The sequence below is a fragment of the Peromyscus eremicus genome, chromosome 7 (assembly GCF_949786415.1).
Source record: "Peromyscus eremicus chromosome 7, PerEre_H2_v1, whole genome shotgun sequence".
Lineage (NCBI taxonomy): Eukaryota > Metazoa > Chordata > Mammalia > Rodentia > Cricetidae > Peromyscus > Peromyscus eremicus.
Genome location: NC_081422.1, coordinates 103,385,861 through 103,408,725, shown reverse-complemented (window position 1 = coordinate 103,408,725; position 22,865 = coordinate 103,385,861). Strand labels below are relative to the sequence as shown.

General features: G+C 49.2%; 1 protein-coding gene and 1 long non-coding RNA gene across 2 annotated transcripts; one reads left to right on the top strand and one right to left on the bottom strand.

The window, feature by feature from the left end:
• Positions 1-3,798: 3,798 nt before the first annotated feature.
• Positions 3,799-14,274, bottom strand: Ccdc51 (coiled-coil domain containing 51). The gene is made up of 4 exons (XM_059267119.1): positions 14,189-14,274; positions 6,605-6,924; positions 5,231-5,395; positions 3,799-4,815 (listed from the first exon to the last, which is right to left on the bottom strand). The coding sequence occupies exons 2-4, from the start codon at positions 6,914-6,916 to the stop codon at positions 4,060-4,062; spliced, it is 1,233 nt and encodes a 410-aa protein (XP_059123102.1). The 5' UTR covers positions 6,917-6,924; positions 14,189-14,274; the 3' UTR covers positions 3,799-4,059.
• Positions 14,275-14,310: 36 nt separating this feature from the next.
• LOC131914503 (uncharacterized) lies at positions 14,311-19,761 on the top strand. Its single transcript, XR_009380151.1, has 4 exons — positions 14,311-14,432; positions 14,530-14,585; positions 14,668-14,755; positions 19,247-19,761. It is a non-coding gene; the product is annotated as an uncharacterized LOC131914503 (long non-coding RNA).
• Positions 19,762-22,865: the final 3,104 nt, after the last annotated feature.

Below are 22,865 nucleotides of genomic sequence, written 5' to 3'. Positions count from 1 at the left end.
GTCCCAGAATTAGAAGGCTCGTGGTCCTCCTTTGTCAGCCTCAGCCTGAAGGGTCTGTTATCCTATGGGGGAGCCTCCACTTCCCTGCTTCGGCTCATCCTCAGCCCTCCTCCCTCCACCGCGCCACGGGACAAAGACCCCACCAGTGGCCCTGGGAGGGCGGGGAAGGGGCCGGCCGGTCCCGACAGCGGCGGTGGCGGCAGCGAGGAGGGGGCGCGGAGGAGCAGCTCCACCTCCTCCGTCTCCCAATCGCGTTTCAGGCGGTGCCGCCAGAGTTTGCCTTCGCGCGCACGAGTGTGGTCCCAACTCTCTGGACCGAAGCCGCCCACCACTCCACTCGGGCTGCCCGTGCCTAGCGGGCCCGAGGCCTCGGGTCGTTCCACCTGGCTGCGCGCGGCTTTCGCCCCGGCCCCGCCTTCCCAGCCCAAGCCCCGCAACTCACCGCCCAACCTGCCTGCGGGATGCGCGCGCCGAGGCGTCCGCGGGCAGCTCCGGGCTCGCTCGGGATCTGCGCGCCGCGACCTTCCCTCCCCCCGGAGGTGGGTCTGGCGGAGCCGCAGCTGTTACCCGGAGACCGAGGGGCGGAAAACTGCGCCCGCTGCCCGCCCCTCCCGCCGCGGCGCTGCCACCGCTGGGAACAAAGGAGACAAAGCCGCGTCGGCCGGCCCGAGCTCCGCTCCTTCCACCACCCCCCCTCCCGGCGGGCCGCCCTCCTCCCGCGCGCCGCCCGGGTCAGGCCGGAAGCAGCCGGGAGAGCGGGGTGCGCTGCCCCAGCCCCCCGGGACCCCGCATTCCGGTCCCGCGGGATCCGAGTTTGTGAAGGGCCTAGGGGATGATCAGCCCCTCTCATTAAGTGGGGGCTGTTGCACCCCGGCGGTAGCCATGGCTACGCGGACGTGTAGGGTGAGGAGCCTAGCCCGGAGCGTGGGCGGTCCGCCCCGCCCAGCGGGGCCTCACCTGCGCGGCTCGGGACCAGCCCCGGGCCCCACTCCCCGAACGCAAGAGGCCGCGGCCATGGTTGCTCGCCTTCCTCCTGGGTGTAGTGATACAGCCCCGGAGCTTCGCCCGGCCAGAGTTCGATGGGACTCGTGTCCCTCACCTGCCCGGCCTGTCGCCCTAACCACCATCTTCACTACCCCCAACGCGCCTCGCCCAGCGCCCCGAGCGCCCTGTTTCCCTTCTAGTTCCTGGCGCTTGTGGCCATCCTTCCCCAACTTTCTTCACCTGAACTCCTAGGCGCCAGCTTTCTCCTCTTCTCACCTGGCCCTGCCCACCTTTCCTTCACCCAGGACTCCGCAACACCCAACCTCTCCTTCCGGTCCCCACCCCTAGCTGTTTGAGTAGAGCCCGGGCTTTGGACCCGAGTTTGCGCCACCACTAAGCCGTGTAACCTGACACCCCTCCCCCCCGACCTATTTGCTCACCCACAAGTGGGGGTGATACCACCCATAGCTGGGCTGTGAAAGCAGGGCACACTGGCTGCGAGGTGCGTAAGTAGGGTCTCCCTTCCTTTTCTCCAAGACCTGTACCTTGAGCCATCCAGAACTCAGAAGCCTTGCGCAAGTCTGGACTCCCTCCTTGGAAAACACCTGGATCTTCCTGGGCAGGAAACCCTATGCAGAGGTTCTCTCCCCTAGGCACATTGCACTGAGCCTTATGCAAGGCCCTTTATACCCGGGCTTGACTAAGGCAATCTGTAGAGTCGGGACCTGACCCGTCCTGAGGGCTTTTGGAGGACTTTAGCTCAAGGCCATCGGCACAACATCCGGAAAGGCAAAATCTGTATACACACACACACACACACATATATATGTGTGTGTGTGTGTGTGTGTGCATAAGCCTCTAAGGTTAGAGGGCTCTCCAGCAGGGAAGCCTCCTGCATAGGAGGTTGTACTCAGAGCTGACGCTAGACCCCTCTTCGACCGCCATCTCAAGGGTGGGGTGGGGGCTGTGCTGGCTTGTTTTATGTCAACTTGACCAAACTTGAGTTACCTGACAAGAGGGAACCTCAATTGAGAAAAATCCCTCCATAAGATCCTGCTGTAGGGCATTTTCTCAATTAGTGATTGATGGGGGACGGCCCAGCCCATTGCGGGTGGAGCCACCCCTAGGTAGGTGGTCCTGCTTTCTCTGAGAAAGCAGGCTCATTCAGCTAAGCCATGATAGGCAAGCCAGTAAGCACACCCCTCCATGGCCTCTGCATCAGCTCCTGCCTCCAGGTTGCTGTCCTGTTTGAGTTCCTGTTCTGACTTCTGTCAATGATGAACATAAACCAGATAACCCTTTCCTCCCCAACTTGCTTTTGGTCATGGTGTTTTGTTTTTTTTAATCACAGCAATAGAAACTAACTAAGACAGGGTCCTTTCACTCATCTTCCTGCTTTCTAAAATATCCTTCCCCTAGGTCTCAGATCACCTCTCTTTTTCCTCCACCCCCACTTTCAGCACCTGATTCCAGTCACCTTGGACATCATCAGCACATTGTGACAACCCGGCACTACAACCTGTTTTCCGCACCCTTATGCTTCACAAGTCTCCCAGATCCATCCCCACCTCAGCTAGGACAGTCTACCCTGACTCCCACTTCTGTTGGCCTCCCTACTTCTGCAACTTCTAGGAGTCCCCTTCACATGTGGGGAGTCCGCTCCTCTCAGGCCCACTTCATCAAGTGTATACCTGGTGGAACTGACTTTATCCCAGAGGGGAGCCTGACTCTCCACAGCCTTCCTCATGGGTACACAGATGCGGTGCTTCCTGGCCCTTCAGGAGTATGAACACACCCTTAGGTGCTGGGGTTGTCTCACCCTAGGGAACCACTGTATACTGAGAATGAAGGAACCAAATGACCGAGAGATTAGGTTCTCAGAGGTTCAAAGACCTTGAGGAGCCATTTGGGCCTCGCTTGCTGTTTAGAGACTACGGCTCCTCGTGGGAAACACTTGTGGCTCCACGGCCACAAACAAGCTCCCACCTGAAGCACACCACCTTGGTGCACGCTGGGGTGGGGGTGCACTCCGGGGAGGCTGTTAGACTGACTCTCCACTATGGTTCTAGACCTCTAATACTCAGGCACAGAGCAACACTCCACAAATTCTGTTTACACAAGGCCTCCCACACCATTTAGCTGAGGAAGTCAAGGGTCACTGTTCCCTCTGAAAAGGGAGGTCAGGGTTCTCAGGGCAGTCCACACCCACGTTTCACTGTACCTTTAACTACTTCTCCACACTGCTACCAGCATGGGTCTGAATTCTGCCCATGCCTTTGGAGGGTCCCAGGCTGCATGGGACCAGAGCACAAGGGATGCAGACAAGCCATGGGTCTGTCATGATGTCCCCATCTCTTCCTTCCTCTCCTCTGAGCACACTTTAGCACAGGAACCAGGAAGTCCCTCTCTTCCCTAACCCAGGCAGACAGCTATGCACCAGGCTAGGAAGGCCAAACAAGCGGAGGGCAAATCGGGATATTCAAAATGAGAATCCAGACCTCAGGGATGACCTCGTCTAACACAGTCCCGAGCCAGGAACAGGATGGGATAAGAAAGGAACTAAAGGGGTGAGTTCTCTCACTCCAGGCCAAACCCCAAGTCCCAGATTTCTGGAGTCAATGACAAAACTGAGTCTGATGTAAGAATCTTTTGTTGTTTTTGGTTTTTTTTTTTGTTTGTTTGTTTTTTTTTTTTGTTTTTGTTTTTGTTTTTTTGAGACAGGGTTTCTCTGTGTAACAGCCCTGGCTGTCCTGGAACTCACTCTGCAGACCAGGCTGGCCTGGAACTCACAGAGATCCACCTGCCTCTGCCTCCTGAGTGCTGGGATTAAAGGCGTGCACCACCACTGCCCTGCTGTAAAACTTTTAAATAATACAAATTCTTAGATATTTTAATTGGACATTTGCACAAAGTTTTGATAATTAATGTAAGTATTACCTACAAAATAAAATGTACCTGCTGGTGAGCCCCTCAGATGGTACTCAGTCAGTCTGAGGTTCTGTGTACCTCAAGATTCATTATCTCACCAACAAAAGCCACATTCACCCTTAGGCCCCTCTGAAGAGGGACCCAGGGCTAACTGGTCTTGAACAGCATGTAGAGCACAGGCAGCGTGGCCATAAAAGTCACACAGGTGACCAGTGTGCTGCAGATTGTATTCCTGTTGACTTGGGCTTCTAGCTTCTGCTCCATATCAGCCAGGGCCAAGATCATGCTCCCTTGTTCCAGCAGAGAGCTAGGCAGGGCCCCGTCTGCTGGCTCCGTCAGGCCCGGATGTGCCGAGGCCTTTGCAAGCTGAACCACCCCAGCCATTTGACGGCACGTGTTTTCCAGGCCATCAAGCTGTTCTCGTAAACCCTCTAGGCAGGAATGGACCTGCCGGGAATGACTGAGCTGCTCTTTCATGGCAGCTGAAAGGACATCTATGTCTTTTCCTCCGGTAGAAGAGGCACCTGTTGATGACCCAGAGCCCTGGCCCTGCCCGGCATGCACCAGGCCCTTCAGATCCACCATAAGGTCCTTGAGGTCTCTCTGCTGGAGGGAGTAACTAGAAGCCTGTTCCCGGATGGCCTCCTGGAGACTCACCGGCCCTTTCTGTGCCTCCAAGAGCAAGGCCTTCAGCTCTTGTAGGCGGACACGGTTAACATAGGTGGAGCCGGCCACACCGATCAAAGCTCCGAGAACTGACCCAATGAGGGACCAGTTCTTAGTCCTTTCAGCCCGTGCGCGCTCCTTCTCGTGGCTCTCCCGCACAGCTGCAGAGAAGAGAGAGAACTTCTCCCGCTCTGAGTCTTCTGCACGCGTATATGCTGTGCGGAGCCTCTTCTCTTCCTGTGGGAGCAAAGTGGTGTCAGGCAGCAACAAGGGGCCTTGTGACTGCAGCCACTGGCACGGGAGCCACGCCCTGCCCCTGGTCCACCAACACCTGCTGCATGAATGCAGGAAGTATGAAAGGTGGCCACGTGATCTCCCCCGGGGCAGTCATGCAGAACATGTCTACAGGAAATAAGCATGTGGGATTCCCTGACCAGGACCTCCATCCTCTCTGCAGTAGTTTGGGTGTCAGTCAGGACTTTGCTGGACTGTTCAGCCCAGTACTCAGGAAAGAGCAGGCAGACAGGCTCCGGAAGCCTGGGGCCACGGCCACCACAGGAGCGTCTATCAACAGTCAGGGTTACCACCTCCACATCCTGCCATGCCTGGGGCCTTGTGCAGGTGAGCGAGGGCTCTTTCCTGAGGGGCTCACCTGCAGCATCCTGTGCTCCAAAGTAGCCAGTTCCAGGTACTGGTTGTCCTCCCTGGAGACTCGGTCCAAACGGTCCCTTACCTCCTTCAGCTTAGCCTGCTGCACCTCTAAATTCTCCCGAGCCTCTCGGACAAGGCCACGAGCCACCATGAACACTTTCTCTGCCTGCAGAGAGAACGTCAGATGCCATCAGCCCTTTCTGTCCATCCCCACACAGGCTCAGCTCCATAGCTAACAAGGCAGCAGCTGAAAAGAGGTCACTGGGGTGTCACTGTGAAAGGTAGACAGAGTCCTTGGACGTTAATCCTGGCTCTGGCATGCTCAACATGCAGCCGTAGGCCACGCCCACGTGAAGCACTGGATTTATTCATTCAAGCAGAAATAACATGCCCCTGAGAAACTTGCAAAAAGCAAACAGTGACACAATCTTTGTCCAAAACCAGCCAACTCTTGTCTGAGGGGAACCACCCCGAGGAACCCATGTTCTTACGCTGTTTCCAGTGTGTTACTGAGGCCTACAGTACCACCATCAAGGCATCCCTACAGCCTCCAGCTGATGACCCTGGAATTTTCAACTCAGCCGAACTCACTGGTACAAATATTTTCCAAGGAGAGACAACCACGTGCCTAAACCCCAGCTTCTTCCCAGCCTGCTACACTGCTCTGCATCTGAGTGCAGACAGGTGACTGAATGCATTCCCGCTGTACCAAGGACTTGAAAACCACAGGCAGCGCGGTCTGCTTCCCAACATGACGTTTCCCAGCGTCCTGTGCCTTCACACCACAAGGAAAACAGTCCACGAAGGACGATCTGCTGGTCTAATACAAGGGGAGTCATTAGCCAGGGACTTTTCAGTACTTGAGTGCTTTCACAGAGCAGTGGGTATAATTACCTAGAGACAGACCTTCACCTCAGTAGCACAGATCCAGATTTCCACATGACGAAGTCAAATATTTCTACCAGTGATGTTTAAGAAAAGGCAAGTCTGAGCTGGGTGTGGTGACCCACGCCTATAATCTCAGCTCTGAGGCAGGAAGATCACAAGTTTGCAGCCAGCTGGAATATATTATAAGTTCCAGGCAAGCCTGGACTTCAGGATAAAACCCTGTCTCAGAAAGGAAGATGGTCGGTTGTGGTGGACACATCTGTAATCTCAAGACTCAGGAGGTGGACACAGGAAGACCAGGAGCTTGGCTACATAGGGATTCCAAGGCCAGCCAGGGATATATAAGGCCCTGTCTCAAACACAAAAGACCAAAGTGTCCGTACAGTTCCCAGCTGCCACCACATGGGCAGCTGGGAACTTTTTTGTTAGACCAAGCCGTATTTCCCAAAACGAAGGCAAAGCCAACCACCCTGGCTCCCCTCCTCACCTCAGTCACATTTCCCTGAGCCTCTCGGACTTCATTGAGTCCCACAAACTCTTCATATCTGTCCCACCAAGCCTTGGCGGTGGAGGTTGCTTGTTGCTGAATGGTGTGGCCCAGCGTTCTTCCCAACGCTGGGAGGCGGTGATACAGCCCTAAGGCTGCAGCCTCTGGTCGCTTCTCTCTGGGCTGGCTGGGACCTGGACTGCACAGAGTCCTTGTCATAAGGAGCTCCGTTCCAAGGAAGCTTCTTCGTACTAGCACATGGGGCACACCCACAATGTGCTGCATGGCAAACACAGGGCTACACGCCGTCATCGGAAGAGCTATGAGGAAGAAAGCAGAGATGGATACCTGACTGAGAAAGGCCAGACATCAGGCAGTGCTCAAACACTACGCCTAGTGCTAAACAGACTAATTTCCACCCCTACAGCAAGAGGAAGGCCAGGCTTTCCTATGGGTCTGCAGGACAAGGGAACACATTTATGGAAAAGCTCATCAGGGCATCATGCCTTCCCTTCCCTCCCATGATGCCTTACAAACCAGCCTCCCCGCCCCCCACCCCACCATCTCCTAGGTCTCTCTGACAGGACCTTGATGAGACTCTTGGTGCTTGCTTTTTCTGCTAAGGCCAGAGAAAAATCCTCAAACCTGGGTTGCCCATGATGACAAAAAGATTAACAAAGGCCCGGTGGGCTGGGCTGGTGGTCCAGGTTTGTAATCCCAGCTCCTTGGGAAGCTGATGCGGAAGGACTGAAGTTCAAGGGCAGCCTCATCTACATAGCAAGTTGCAGCCTTGTCAGGGCTACCTAGTGAGACCCTGTCTCAAACAACAACAATAAATAATAATAATAATAATAATAATAATAATAATAATAATAACGAAAGGTAAAAATGCTTTTAAAGGACTGGGAATATAGCTCAGTGACAGAGCACTTGCCTAGCATGCCTACAATCCTAGGTTCAATCCTCAGTACTGCAAAAACACAAACAAAGCCCCCCTGGGAGTGACGGAACTAAGGATGAGTGGAGGAGAGTTAACTTCCAGAGTCATTTCTATAAAAGACCCTCATATCTAACTTCGAGACTTACTGAGGCTGTCACTAGCTGTCCTTTTGACAGTTCCAGCGGAGGAAAAAACCTGTTTTCCCTGCCGCAGTGTGCTTGTCTTAGGTTCAGATCACACCACCCCTCTGCCCTCCCACCTGACTTTAGACTTTAGACAGACCAAGTCCCTGTCTCACATTTCCCTGCTTCCTCCCCAGCCTCGGCCACTACTCAGCAGGTCAGGCTTCTCTGCTCCCTTTCAGTCTTGCTTCCATGTTTGGGCCCTAACAACACCTGCTTCCTCTGATCTGAACAGGACAGAGAATACACAGAGTCAGGCATTGCCCCGGCCCAAGAACAGAAGGGACTCGGAACCCTGATGGGAGGGCCAGGTTACACAGAATCCCAGAAAAACCTGGCAGTGTCCTCTGGTCAAACCACTTTAAACCCTGAAGCTTAAAGCCCTGACCAGAGCGCCACCTGGTGGCCAACCAGAGAAAGCAAAGGGAGAGAGCGAGGTAGGGCATGTGGTGAACACAAAAAGGCCTCCTCAAACTGTTACTGGGATTCTTTCCTTAGCGTCAAGGCATAAACTTCTCACGGGTGGTAACTAGGAAAAGACAGGATAACTTTAATTTCTTCTCTATATACATAGTAACTTGATCGTATGAAAAGGACATATGTAAACAAACACAGGTGTGAGGGCTTCCTCATGTACAGACTTGCTCACAGAATCCCAGTCTTGTCCTCATCAGTGGCGCTCTCGGGCCCTTTTGAAAACAAAGCTTGACAGAAAGAGACATGCCTTCTGGTCAAAGTAGGCTCAAGCTGAGAGCGACAGAAGGGGGCATCTCTGTGACACTGATTCCAAGCTGGTGATCTTCCTGAACTCTTGAGTCCCACTCATAAAGCTGAGGAGCATGCTTAAGGCAGCACACAACACTCATGGCCCATTGGTTGGGTGAGCATCCCAAGCCCCAATCCCGGGGCGCACAGAACACAGGTTACAGCCCCACAACAGCTCTGTAAGTATACCTTTCATCACAGCCAAACACAACACCCGCTCTCCCCCACAGCAACACTTGGCAGAAATGGGTTGGCCATTGCATTTACCACTGCCTCCCACCTCCCTCTATCTCCCTCCGCAGCCCTCTGAGTAAGGGATGACACCCAGCAGAGGCTGACCCATGCCAGACAAGCCTTGTATCACTGCACTCACAGCTGCTTCCCTTCTCTCTGGGTCCTACTCTATGATTCAGAGGCCCCTGAATTCAGAGGCCCTCAGACATCTCTGATCTCCCTATAGCTTTCAAACCCCCATCTCTCCCTGAAGTCACTGCTTCTTGTCAACTTCCTCCAGCTCTTCCAGCCCAGTTCCTGGCTTGTCCTCTACTAGCTGTCTGCTCTCAGTTCCCTGGAACATCACCTACACCTGGCAGAGATGAGACCTACAGCTTGTTTCCGACACAGCAGTCCAAGGGTCAGTTAACACACAAGTGAGGGCACAGCCTATGGTTCCCAACTCACCTGGATAAAGAGATCAGGCAGAAGCCGGTAAGCTAGGGCCCTCCACCCTTTCTCCTTCCCACAGCCATACTCTGCTCCAACCACCCTGACACACTAAGCATGAGCCGCTTGATTCTGTGCCCTGCCATCTCCCCAACTACATCCCTCTTCGTCCACAAGTCTACGTGGTTCATCTATGTCAGCTCAAATGTCCCCTTCAGTAAGGCCTTCCGTACCAGATATGTCGTTCCTAGCAAGAACATGCCCTTGGTAATAGCAGAAACTTCACAGAGAAAAGTGTCAATAACCCCCAGCTTGTTTCGCTGCTCTACTTCCTCCTCTCAGCCTTCCTCGCCACCCCATCATGCACTGGCTTGTCTCTCAATCCCAGGAACATCCAGACACGTGTCTTACAGGCCCTTCAACCAGCAAGGGCAGGATGATGCTAGCTAGGAAGCCCCTGGAGTCATCTACAGCCTGGAAAGTGGCCAATGCAGCTAGAAGGGAAGGGAGAGAGGGGTTGAGGGAGAGGCTGGACAGATGGACAGAGGCCATATCAAGCAGGAACCTAAGGACCAAGTTCAGAATCTTGCCCTTTCAGATGGGATCTCCCACTGCCACCAGACAGCTGTTTCCACCCTGCTCTCCTCACACGTTCGTCATCTTACCCTCACTTGCAGTTGATAGCTTGCTTGTTTCGAACCGAGAAAACTGAATGGGGAGGGGGACTTCTACAGACTTCTAGCGTACTCTCAGTTGCCAGTGTCTGCCCAGCCCCAGGCCCCGTGGCAGTGCTGGGGTTAAACCCAGGATCTTGCACACGCTGGGCAAGCATTCTACCAGTGATCTAGAGCCAGTCCTCACCTTCTCTCCTGATCTCAAGGATGAAAAACACATGCTTCTTAGGAAGCGCAAGGCAGCCTCAGACCCTGCTCAGCAGTTGAGAGGCACCTTATCCAGCACCTGCCCCATTCTTTGTCCCTGTGTACCATCAGATCCTTTGACAGACTGCCAGGATTCCGTCTCCAGTTGTCCTCCCATTCTCTCAATGGCCTTCACTCCCACCCCTGTCCAGACACACATCTGCTCAAATGTCACACGGTTCTTGTCCAGATCACCTCCACCACTACGATGATGGCCAGTTCTTGACCCTCATCTCTTTTGCCCTTCATCAGCCTGTGCGTGTGAGAGCTCCCTCTTCCTTCAAAGGCCATTTCACTTAGCTCCATTTGCCTTCATCTCCATAATGACCAGACCTTCTTGCAGCCCAAGATGCATGCTCAGATTCCTCATACAGTTTTCTGGATTTAAAAATGCTAGAGGGGCCGGGCAGTGGTGGCGCACGCCTTTGATCCTAGCACTCGGGAGGCAGAGGCAGGAGGATCTCTGTGAGTTCAAGGCCAGTCTGGGCTACAGAGCGAGATCCAAGACAGGCTCCAAAAGCTACACAGAGAAACCCTGTCTCGAAAAACCAAAACCAAAAAAAAAAAAAAAAAAAAAGCTAGAGGGGCTGAGATGGCTCAGCAGTGAAGAGCACATACTTGGTCCTTGCCACTGTTGCTCGAATTTCTAAAGGTCTTTTAATTAAAAAAAACCTGGCACCAGATATTGGGGTAAATGCTGAAAGATCAGAGAGACGAAGGAACAAGCCACTGCCACGTCTCACCTCTCCAATTCCACGAATCCTCTAACTGAAATCTTCTGAGTCCTCACCCGAAAGGCTCCAGCCAAAAAACTCTCGGCCACTGGCCTCTAGCCAAATGAACTTCCTCAGTCAAAAGGCTTCTTTTAGTTCCTGTCTCCTCACGCCTTATATACCTTTCTCCACCCAGCCATTTAAGGCGTGTGCCTCCCAAGTACTGGGATTAAAGGTGTGTGCCACCACTGCTTGGCTCTGTTTCTCTCCTAGACTGAGTCAATCTCATGTAGTCCAGGGTGGCTTTGAACTCACAGAGATCCAGATGGATCTCTGCCTCCCAAGTGCTAAAAGTAAAGGTGAGTGCCATGACCACCTGGCATCTATGTTTAATCTAGTGGTTTGTTCTGTCTTCTGATCTTCAGGTAAATTTTATTAGGGTACACAATATATCACTACATGCCACCACATGTAACTCCGACTATAGGGAATCAACACCCTCTTCTGGCCTCCATGGGCACCTGCATTTATGTGCACATTCCTCCAAACAGACACATAATATATACATGCAATTAAAATAAAATATAAGGGCTAGGTGTAGAGGTACAGGCCTTTAAATCCTAGCACTAAAGAAGCAGAGAAGGCGCATCTCTGTGAGTTCAAGGCCAGTCTGGTCTACATAGCAAGTTCCAGGTTAGCCAAGGCTATGTAGTGAGATGCTGTCTTGAAAATAAATAAATAAATGCCTTTAATCCCAGCACTCTGGAGGCAGAGGCAGGTGGATCTCTATGAGTTTGGGGCCAGCCTGGTCTATAGAAGGAGTTCCAGAATAGCTAGGGCAACACAAGGAAACCCTGTCTTGAAAAACAAATAAATATATATATGTACAAAATATTATATTACATATATTATATATAATAAAATATTTTTTAAAATTTACATTATAATTGGGTATGGCACACATGTTGTTAATCCAAGCACTCATAAGGCAGAAACAGGCAGATCTTTGTGAGCTCTAGGCTAATCCAGACTACACAGTAAGCCCCTATCTCAAAAGCAAACTCAAAAAACTGGTTTGGGGGTCTGGAGAGACGTCTTGGTTTAAGGGCAATTGCTGCCCTTTTACAGGTCCAGGATTTAGTTCCCAGGACCTGTATCACATGGCTCAACCACCTATAATTCCAGCTCTAGGGGACCCAACTCCCTTTCCTGGCTTCCACAGGCACTGCATGTATGTGGTACATGGATGGCCAAGCAGGCACACACATACTCATAAACATTAAAAATATATTAATGAAACGAAACAAAATGACAAAGGCTAGGAATGTAGGTAGGTGGTCTAGTATTTCCCTAGTTTGGAGAAGTCCTGGGCTAGATCTAGTATTGGAGAAGAAAATAAAAGTACTCAGCATACTCAACATGGAACTCATACCTGCAATCCCAACAATTGGGAGGCTGGGCAGGAAGACTCCTCAAGTCCCAGGCTAGTCCAGTCTACAGAGAGAGTTTCTGTTTCTTTTCTTTTCTTTTCTTTTTTTTTTTTTTTTCTTTTTTCGTTTTCCAAGACAAGGTTTCTCTGTGTAGCCTTGGCTGTCCTGGAACTCACAGAGATCCACCTGCCTCTGCTTCCTGAGTGCTGGGATTAAAGGTGTGTGCCACCACTGCCTGGAGAGTCTCTGTTTCAAACTCAGAGAGAGCAAGAGGAAATACTTTTATAATTGGTTATAGTAATATTTGCATAATCTTTGATGTACTAAAAAAATCACTTAATTGTACAAATTAAATAGCTGAGTTACACAGTAAGTTTTATATCAGTAAAGCTGCTATTAAAAAATAGTAACTGGGCTGGAGAGATGGTTCAGAGGTTAAGAGGGAATATAAACTAGAGTTAGGTTCCTAGTACTCACACTGGGCAGCTCACAACTGCCTTTAACTCCAGTTCTGGGGTACCTGATGGCTCTAGCCTCTGAGCTCGATTTCTCTCTCTCTCTCTCTCTCTCTCTCTCTTTCTCTCTCTCTCTCTCTCTCTCACACACACACACACACACACACTCATAATTAGATTTTTTTTTTCAAAAGCTGGGGGTATAGTTCAATTGTACAGCATTTGCCTAACATGTGTAAGACCCTTGGTTCAATCCCTACTGCACACACACACACACACACACACACACACACACACATGCACACATGCACCCCCACCACCACATATGTGACTTCTTCAGTCAAGACTTTTGTCAGGATTCTATATTAATTATCTAAATGTCTAACCCATATCACTGCTTGAAAATCTAATAGCAATCTATCTTTCCCTACCAAACTGCTTTTCCCATATTCTTTTCCACTGTGGTTAATGGTAATTCAAGTACAAACGCTAGGCTGACCACCTACATCACCCTAGCCCTTCATTCTTCTCTCCTATCTCAAACCCAACCTATTAGCAAAACCGCACTAACTCTCTAAACTCAGGGGCCCTCCCCTGTCTCTGCCAGGGCTACACAGTGGTCTCAATGACCTTCATCCCAGGCTGGACTATCTCTACTGGTCTCTTGACAGGTCTCCCTGCTTCTCTACTCCAGCCTCTGAGGTCAGCTATGAACAGAGCAGCCAGTGGTCTGTTCCAACACCAGCAACCTCATGCCTCTCTCTGCTCAAACCCTGCGACAGTCCTGCATGTCTTTCAAGGCAGTAGTCGGTCTTCACGGCTTAGAGGGGATCTGACTCTCACTCCTCTCTGACCTCACTTTCCCTTTTCTCCTCCCTTCAATCATATGAAGGACTGGAACACACTTAGGCAGACCCTCACCTCAGGGCTTTGGCACTGGTTAGCTGCTCCCTGTTTATAGTTGGCTCCCGGTCTTCCTCAAGTCCTGCTCAAATAGCCCTTGGAGAGGTCTTTTCTAATCACGCTTATCAAAAATCGACATCCCACCCTCAAGGGAACATTCCTAAAGCACGTTCTCTGCCTATTTTTTCTCCTTACACAGGTCACATAGTGTGATACATAGTTTACTTATTTGCTTTGCTGTAGGTTTGCTTGGCTACAGTGTCAGTTTTGCTCAATCCCCAGTCCAGAGTACTCTCTCTCTACATAGTACATGAATGAACTAGAAGAAGAAAGAATTTGCAAACAGTTACTCTCGTTATTTCATAAAGTCCAAACTTTTCCCCGCGGCTTCCGAAGCTGAGGACCAGGTGATAATGGCCACTGCCATCTCCCATCCTATATCGTTCCAGCCAGCTGTGCTTTCCTGGGTTCCGGAAAGGCGCTTTGCACGTGCCCTCCCCTCCACCTGCAAGCTTTCTTTCTGCGCAGGATTACAGGCCTTCAGCCAGACACCTTCCCCCCCACCCCCTAGTTTCGGATCGTCCCCAGGCAGAACGAGCCTTCCGCCTCGTACCTGAAGAGCCTAAGCCTATTACGCTCCAGCGGTAAGCCCCGCGTCTGCCACTCACACGACCCCTGACCGGCTAGCACCCGCCCTGGAGAACGCGTCATTTAAAAGACGTGAGGGCAACTTCCTGCCTGGGAGCCAATCAGTGGGCCCGCCGCCCGGCAGAGGCGCAGGCAGTAAGCTCCGTTTCCGGCTTAGGATCGGGGTCTGGTGGAGGGGCTGTCAGTAGGCGCCATGTCGGGCCGCGAAGGTAAGGCTGTGTGGGGTCTGGGGGACGGAGGGACGGGGGACAAGGAGGAGGGCGATGGATGGCGGGGATGGGCCGAGCATGCTTGTGTCGCCCACAGGTGGCAAAAAGAAGCCCCTGAAACAGCCCAAGAAGCAGGCCAAGGAGATGGACGAGGTGAGGACGGGAGCGGAGGCGCGGGCGGGCGCTGAGGGAATGGGCGACTGGCCTGGAGTGAACCTGCTCTGCCTCTCCGCAGGAAGATAAGGCTTTCAAGCAGAAACAGAAAGAGGAGCAGAAGAAACTCGAGGAGCTAAAAGCCAAGGCCGCGGGCAAGGGACCCCTGGGTAAGTGAGGGTCGAGCGCAACTCTGGGGGACCAATGCTCCGAGCCAGTGTAGGTCGGGGACAGGACAGGTCTGTCCCCGGGGTCGTTGGTGAACTGCAGGGTCCGAGTGTCCACTCTGGCCAAGCCCCCTGGCCTGTCTTGGGTTTGCAGCAGTACTGAGGGATGGAGTGGAAACGTGTGTCTGCCTCTGCAGACAGTCTTGGGCTTCCGCCGTAGGGAAGCTACAGAAATGGAAACACGAAAATGTACTCTGAACAGATGCATATAGCCAAGTTTCTGAATATCGTCCAGTTTCTGGCTCCAAATTAGTCGTTCGCTGCTTCTTTATAGTTTGTTATGTTAAAACATAGAACTTTTACTTGCTGCTCGAATTATCTGTTTATTGAGTCCTGAGTCACCTTTGGGTGTGTCTGACTAAAAGATAAAAGTCCAGGGTCCTTAACATGTGTTTTACTCTGGGTGCTGTTTTATGTTTATCTGTGGCTATGCCAGGGAGCAAACTCATTTATGCAAGGCCAACTCTCTCACTTGAGCTGTGTCCTATGCCTCATGCTCTCTCTCCACCTTGCTAACCTAATATCCCCCCCCCCCCCACACACACACGGTTTTGCCTCTTAGGAGTGAATCACAAGCCCAGCAGTTCCAATTCCACATTTAAAAAACTTTTGTGTTTTATGTGTATGGGTGTTTTTCTGCCCATGTCTGTGTACCATGTGTGTGCAGTGCCCTGAGAGCAGGTGAGGGTGTCAGATCTCTTGGGACTGTAGTTACAGATGGTTGTGAGCTGGGAATCCAACCTAGGTCCCCTGGAAGGGCAGCCAGTGCTCTTAACTGCTAAGCTGTCACTCTAACTCCATTTTTTTGTTGTTGTTTTGTTTTAATTGCTGTGCCTTTTTTTATTCTTTTTTATTGCAGTACCTCATGCATGCTAAACAAGACCTCGACCATCATTATTATTTTGAGACATGTTTTTGCTAAGTTTCTCAGGCTGGCCTTGAATTTATGATTCTCCTGCTTTCATCTCCCAGATACCTGAGATTAGAGCCTGTGCCACCAGCCTGGCTTTGTGTGCATAGTAAAAGCACTATTTTGCATTTTCTAACTAGTGATTATTCTGCCTGTTATCGGTGTGGCACAGATACTGGAGCTGTCACCCCAAGACCTATTGCAGTAGGTTTGAGCTATTGTTGTTTATCCACACAGCAATGAATTCTAGCTGTTGAAACTGCTGTTTAGAATGAGGTCAGGTAACTGGAGCCTTCCTTTAATCTGTGATTATGTGTAAGAAGGTCAAACCTTGGTGAAATCCTATCCAGATTGAGCATTTATAATCTGTAAATCCAAAATGCTCCAGATCTGAAACCTCACCAGAACTAGAAAATTCTACTCCTGGCCTTGGATGATGAGTTGCAGTCAAAATGCTGAGGAAGTGGAAATGTTATATTACATTAACTTCAAGCTGTATGCATTGGGGGGGAGGGGGTGTGCGTGCGCGCGTGCGTGCGTGTGTGTGTGTGTGTGTGTGTGTGTGTGTGTGTGTGAGTGTGTGTGTGTGTGCGAGTGTGTTGAGTGTGAGTGCTGTGAGTGTGTGTGTGTGTGTGTGTGTGTGTGGTGTGGCAGCGGCGGCGGTGGGGTGGGGTAGGGGTGAAGCATAAATGAATGTTGTGTTGTTCATAATTGGGTCCCATCCCTGAAATATGTACATGCAAAAGTCCCCCAAAAATTTCTGATCCAAGGAATTTCTAATAAGGGAAATCCAACTAGTACTACTTCTCATTGAACACCATCTATTTTGGGTTTCTTATTTGTTTTAAACAAGGTTTCCTCACACACACACACACACACACACACACACACACACACCCCAAGCACGCCTTGAATTCCTTATCCTACTGTTGCCTGGGCCTCCAAATGCTGGGATGTGACTCTGCCTGGTTTATTAAAAGATTTATTTTGTCACAGTTCTTTTTGTTTGTTTGTTTTTTGTTTTTTTGAGACAGGGTTTCTCTGTGTAGTTTTGGTGCCTGTCCTGGAGCTCGCTCTGTAGACCAGGCTGGCCTTGAACTCAGAGATCTGCCTGGCTCTGCCTCTCGAGTGCTGGGATTAAAGGCATGAGCCACAACCACCCGGCCTTGTCACAGTCCTTTTGCACCCACATCTTTTTCCCCAAGACAGAGTTTCTCTGTATAGCCTTGAGTGTCCTAGAACTCGCTATGTAGACCAGGCTAGCCTCGAACTCACAGAGATCTACCTGCCTCCACCTCCCGAGTGTTAGGATTAAAAGCGTGCACCATCACTGCTCTGCTGCACCCTCATTCTTATATTAGGCATAATTAATTGTACAAACATTTCACTAATTATATAGTAAGTGGCAAATGTATTGGCTTTTTTAAATTGAATAAAATGAAGGCACAAAAAGCCAGTCTCCAGGAATAGAAGATAGGATATAGTGTGTTGTAATGTGGCAGTTAAGAATATGCAGTTGTGAGGGGATCAATGAGATAGCTGAGTGGGTAAAGACCTGCATCTGAGCCAAGTTCAATCTGTGGGATCTATGTGGTGGAACTGTCTAGTTCCTGAAAATTGTCTTCGGGATTCTTCCTGTGCACTATGGCATATATGTGTGAACTAATGTTCACACACATACAAAGTAAAATGTAATTTGATATCTAGAATTTTTTTTTTTTTTTTTTTTTGAGACAGGTTTTCTCTGTGTAGCTCTGGCTGTCTTGGAACTAGCTCTGTAGACCAGGCTGGCCTCAAACTTACAGAGATCCACCTGCTTCTGCCTCCTGAGTGCTGAGATCAAAGGCATGTGCCACCACTGCCTGGCATAAAATATAATTTAAATAAAAAAAAAAAGGTGCTGGAGAGATGGCTCATCAGTAAAGAGCACTTGCTGCTCTTGTAAGTTCTTAGGACTTACATGGTTGCACACAACCATCTGTAACTCCAGTTCCAGGGGATCTGACGCCCTCTTCTGGCTTTGCAGGTACCAGGCATGCACATGGTGCACATATATTGTGGGTAAAACACTCATACATGCAAAATTAAAAATAAATTTTAAAAAAATTAAAACAACTTAAAAGAAATGATTTTTTTAAGCTATGCAATAAGGGCTAGAGCGATGGCTCAGGTGGGAAAGTGCTTGCCTGAGGAACATGAGGACCCGAGCTGGCAACCTCTAACCCTCCTCAGAAGTCAGGCATAGTGGTGTCTGCTTACAGTCCCAGCACTGTGGAGGCAGAGACAAGCAGATCTCAGCATTCTCGGACATCCAGTCTAGCCTACTTGGCAAGCTCTGGGCTATCAAGATACTCTGTCTCAAAAAACAAAACAAAAACAAAACAAACCAAGGTTGATGGGGGACACTCCCCGGGGTGAGCTTATGGCCCATACATGCACACACATAAAATATGAAGGGGAAAAAGTATGCAATTAGAAGTTAGACTACTTACGTGGAGCCCTGGCATGGTGGTATATACCACTAATCCTAACATCTGGGGAGTCTGAGGGAGACTGAGGCAGGCAGAAAGATGAAATTTTTGAGACAGGGTTTCTCTGTCAGTGGTTCTCAACACGTGAGTCTGGACCCCTTGGGGTCAAACCACTCTTTGACACGGGTCACCTAAGACCATTGGAAAACATTTTTATTACAGTTCATAACAGTAGCAAAATTACAGTTATGAAGTAACAACAAGATTTTATGGTTGGGGGTCAGCACAGCATGAGGAACTGTAGTAAAGGGTTGCAGCTTTAGGAAGGTAGGAAATCACTGCTATATATAGTCCTGGCTGTGCTGGAACTCACTCTGTAGACCAAGGTGGCCACAAACTCACAGTGATCCTCCTGCGTCTGCCTCCCAAGTGCTAGGGTTAATCCCATGCACCACCACATCTGGCTAAACCCTTTTTTTTTCCATACAATAATACTTTGCTCATGTTTTCTCCTCTCCCAACTCTTTCCAGATCTTCTCCACCTCCCTACACACCAACTTCTGTGTTCTTTCTCTGTTTCAAAAAAAGAAAAGAAAAACAAAAAAACAATAGGGGGAAAGGGCCCACAAGAAAGGGGGTGAATTTGAAGCCCACCGGTACTGTTTAATAAGACTTTACCATAAACAAAAAATAAAACACTCCAAAAACAGAAAAGTCAGAGTACCAGATGAGAACTGAGCCTTCTCACATACTAGCTTCTAACCTTGAAGAACACCAAACATCAAGACTTACTTATCTGTAAAGTGGGTTGCTATGGCAGGAGAGTTACCAAGCTAATCTGAAGGACACCACAGTGTAGATGGAGAGCAGCACAGTTGTTGCCTTGCCCCTGCCTTAGCCATGATTTGCCTTTGCCTAGGAGAGACCGTATTGAAAAAGGAACTGTGCATGTCTGTCGTAGTAAACACCAGTACAAGAGCCAAGTACTACTAGGACCCCTGAGGCTTTTTAGCCACAACTATATTTTTCCCTAATCAACTTCTCTTTTTGCAGCCACAGGTGGAATTAAGAAATCTGGCAAAAAGTAAGCTGTTCCTCATATTTGAGATGATGGTGACCCTCTTCCATTCCTATTTAAACATCTGGATTCCCTGCCATAACATCTTTGCCACCTACATCTAGAATGAAGTGTTTCCCTGGAGCCTGTTAAACATCTGGATTCCCTACTATAACATCTTTGCCACCTATAGTTAGAATGAAGTGTTGCCCTGGAGCCTGTTGTACATTGTAATAAACTTTTGTAAAAAAAAAAAAAAAAATTATAATAATAAATAATCCAATGGCTCATTGTCTCTAGTGTTCAGCAATTCCTACCTCAGCTGTGAATTTAAAGTAAACTCAGTCCGAAATCCTACCAGAGCTGTTTCATCTTTGTTGTACTCTGAATTCTGCATCACTTTGAATTAATTAAACCAACTCATTAAAAGGCTATCATTCTTGTGTAGTGGTTTTTCTAATGGTGTACTTTTTCAGAGATTAGTAAAAGGAAATAAACTTTGTAAAGAAAACCACCTATCTTTCGTGATATCCAAGTTGCCATATGTTTGGGTGTTTTAATTCAGGCAGAGACAAGGGATCCCTGGAGCAAGCTGGATTGCTAGCCTACCCCTATAGGTGAGCTTTGAGTTCAGTTGCGACACCCTGCCTCAGTAAGACTCCCAGGCTTGGGCCTCAACATGCGCTTGCGTGTGTGCTCACACACCTGACACACGTGTAAAGGGGGAAAAGGCTGATCTTGTTAAAGCACAACTCATAATTCATATGTTCTCATTGGCTTAACAGTCTTCAGTGCTTTAAAAAAAAGCCAAAGTTCTTACAATCAGGCTCTAAGTTAGTGGTTCTCAACTTTTCTAATGCTTTAACCCTTCAATATGGTTCCTCATGTTGTGGTGACCCCCCCCCATCATAAAATTTTATGATTGCTACTTCCTAACTAATTTGGCTACTGTTATGAATCATAGTGTAAGTAACTGATGTGTGACCCCCAAAGGGGTGGTGACCCACCAGTTGAGAACCACTGCTCTAAGTGACCATTCCTCTCCTGATGTCTACTGTTCACTCTCTAGTCCATTTGCAGCCACAGGGGTCTGAAGTAGACAAGCCTCACTGTGCTTTGTTTGTTTGAGACAGGATCTCTCAATGTAGCCCTAGCTGTCTTGGAACTCTGTGTAGACCAGGCCTGCCTCCCGAATGCTAGGATTAAAGGCATGAGCCACTATGCCCAGCTCTGTTCTCTGTATGTTTTTATACTGGGCATTTTATCGGTGGTGAGGAAATACACATATAGCAAGCACACACAGATAAAGACCCTCTTGCAAAGCAGTGAGGAAGCCCAAGCCCTTCGCTGTGTTTTACCAAGTTGATTCCTTATGTCTTAAAATCCTAACTACTTGGGAAGTGGAGGCAGGAGGATCACAGCTTGAAGTCATGATCGGGCAACAGTCAAAAAAGTAAAAAGGGGCAGGGATGTAGCTCAAGGATAAGAGTATTGGCCTGACACCTGTGAAGAGCCCTAGATTTCAGACCCCGGTTCTGGAAGAAAAATGACAGCGACTGTCACTTCCCTGATCATACTCTGTAAAGTGGCAATTCTTGCTAGATGTTATCTGCCACCAACCAAGTAAAAAGATCCAGAATAGAAGCCAATCTTGTTTGGGAAGGAGGGAGTTGAGATAGGGTCTTACTATTGCACAGACTGACCTGGAACTCTGTATAGACTGGACAGGCCTTGACTTTAAAATCCTCCTGCCTCAGCCTCCATAGTGCTAGGATTACAGGTTTGTGCCATCATGCCCAGAAATGTGACCCTATTTTACGGGAGATAGGATGCTAGAAATCAAGTCCAGGGCCTTGAACATTCTAAGCAAATACTTTTAACACTGTCCAAATCCCATATGTATTTACTGAAACATCTAATTGAGAGGCACAAGACTTCTGATTTGCCCTCTAGACCATTTATACAACTGGAAATAAACTTTCCCTAAAAATATTATCTTTTTTATGAGACAGGGTCTCACTAAACTCTTCAGTCAGACCTTAAATTTGTGATTCCCCAACCTAAGCCTCCTGAGTTGGGATTATAAGCCTGCATGCACACTGAAGCCCAGTTAGCACACCTGTAATCCCAGCACTCCAGCAGCTGCTGCAGGAGAATCAAAATTTTAAAACACCAGCTTGGGGGCTAGAGAGATGGTTCAACAGTTAATAGCACTGGCTGTTTTTCTAGAGGGCCAGGGTTCAATACTCAGCACCCGCATGGGGCTCACTGTAATTCCAGCTCCAGGGGAGCTGATGCCCTCTTCTGGCCTCTGACATACATGTAAGCAAGACACCCGTACACATAAAACTTTTTTTTTGTTTTTAATCAGCTTGCTTTGGTCATCTCCAAAAAGCACTTTCTGTGGGCTTTAGGCCAGTGGGGTCTTGCCAGCTGGCACCCAGCCCCATGCTGCTGAAAATAACTTGTCAGCAGTCACGGCTTCCTTCTCCCCAAATAGAAGTTACTTCTCTTTTATTTTGTGGAATCTAATCCCTCTTGACAATGGACAGTCCTGCCTCTTTTCAGAACCACAGATCTTAGTTATTAAGACTTGGGTATTCAGCCAGGCATGGTAGCTCACAATTTAAGCACTTGGAGACTGAGACAGGAGGATTGAAAGTTTGAGGCCATCTCAAAAAACAAAAACAGCTGGACAGGGTGGTTCATGTCTATAACCCAAGCACTCAGAGGGGAGGAAGGACATTTTTCGAGTTCTAGGCCAGATTTGGTTACATGTCACGACACTGTGAAAAAGAGGGGAAGGGGGCTGGGAGGCTTAAGCCGTCAACATGTTGGGCAGCTAAGGGGAACTACCAGCAGCTGAATAAAAAAACTAAGGCAGTTCTAAGTGAGCCAATGCCTCCTGACCTCTGTAGGCATCAGACATACATGTGGTGCACATACATACATCAGGCAAAACACTCATATACATAAAAAAAATAACACATCTAAAAACAAAACACAAGACCTAAGGCATTCTAGGCCTGAGCACTCTCCTTTTCACCCGATGTGTTAGATTGATAGACTCACAAGCTAAGTCTGGCACCGAGCAAGCAGAGTAGAAAAGTCTCGATTCTGTTGCTCTCTAATGCTATTTCCCCATTCCTGCTAACTGTTCCGCCCGCCACTTCTGCTCATAAAAGTCTGTCATGCACCCAAGCAAAACCCAAATCTTTGTTCCTCTGTGAAGTTTTACCTCCTCTCTGTGCCGTAGTAACTTCCACCTGGTATCCTTGTCGAAGCATGATTTTTCTCAGCAACATCATGCGTCAGCCTCTTATCCATTTTTCTTGCCAATTTTTCCTCAACCTGTTGGACAATTCAAGGACCACTAACGGGGAGCCTTCCTTGACCTCTTGAGCTTCATTCATCTCTATATAACCAGCGTTTGGGACATAATGACTCTCTGAGAAATAAACGAAAGTTAACAGTCGGGGCAATTCTGAACAGGCACACCGTTCTCGAGATCATCCTTCCCAGATTTTTCTCAAATACACACATACTTGAAACATTCGCTATTCTGGAAGATCCCTGCTTCCAAGAGAACAGCTGCATTCCTTCTCCTCCCCGAGT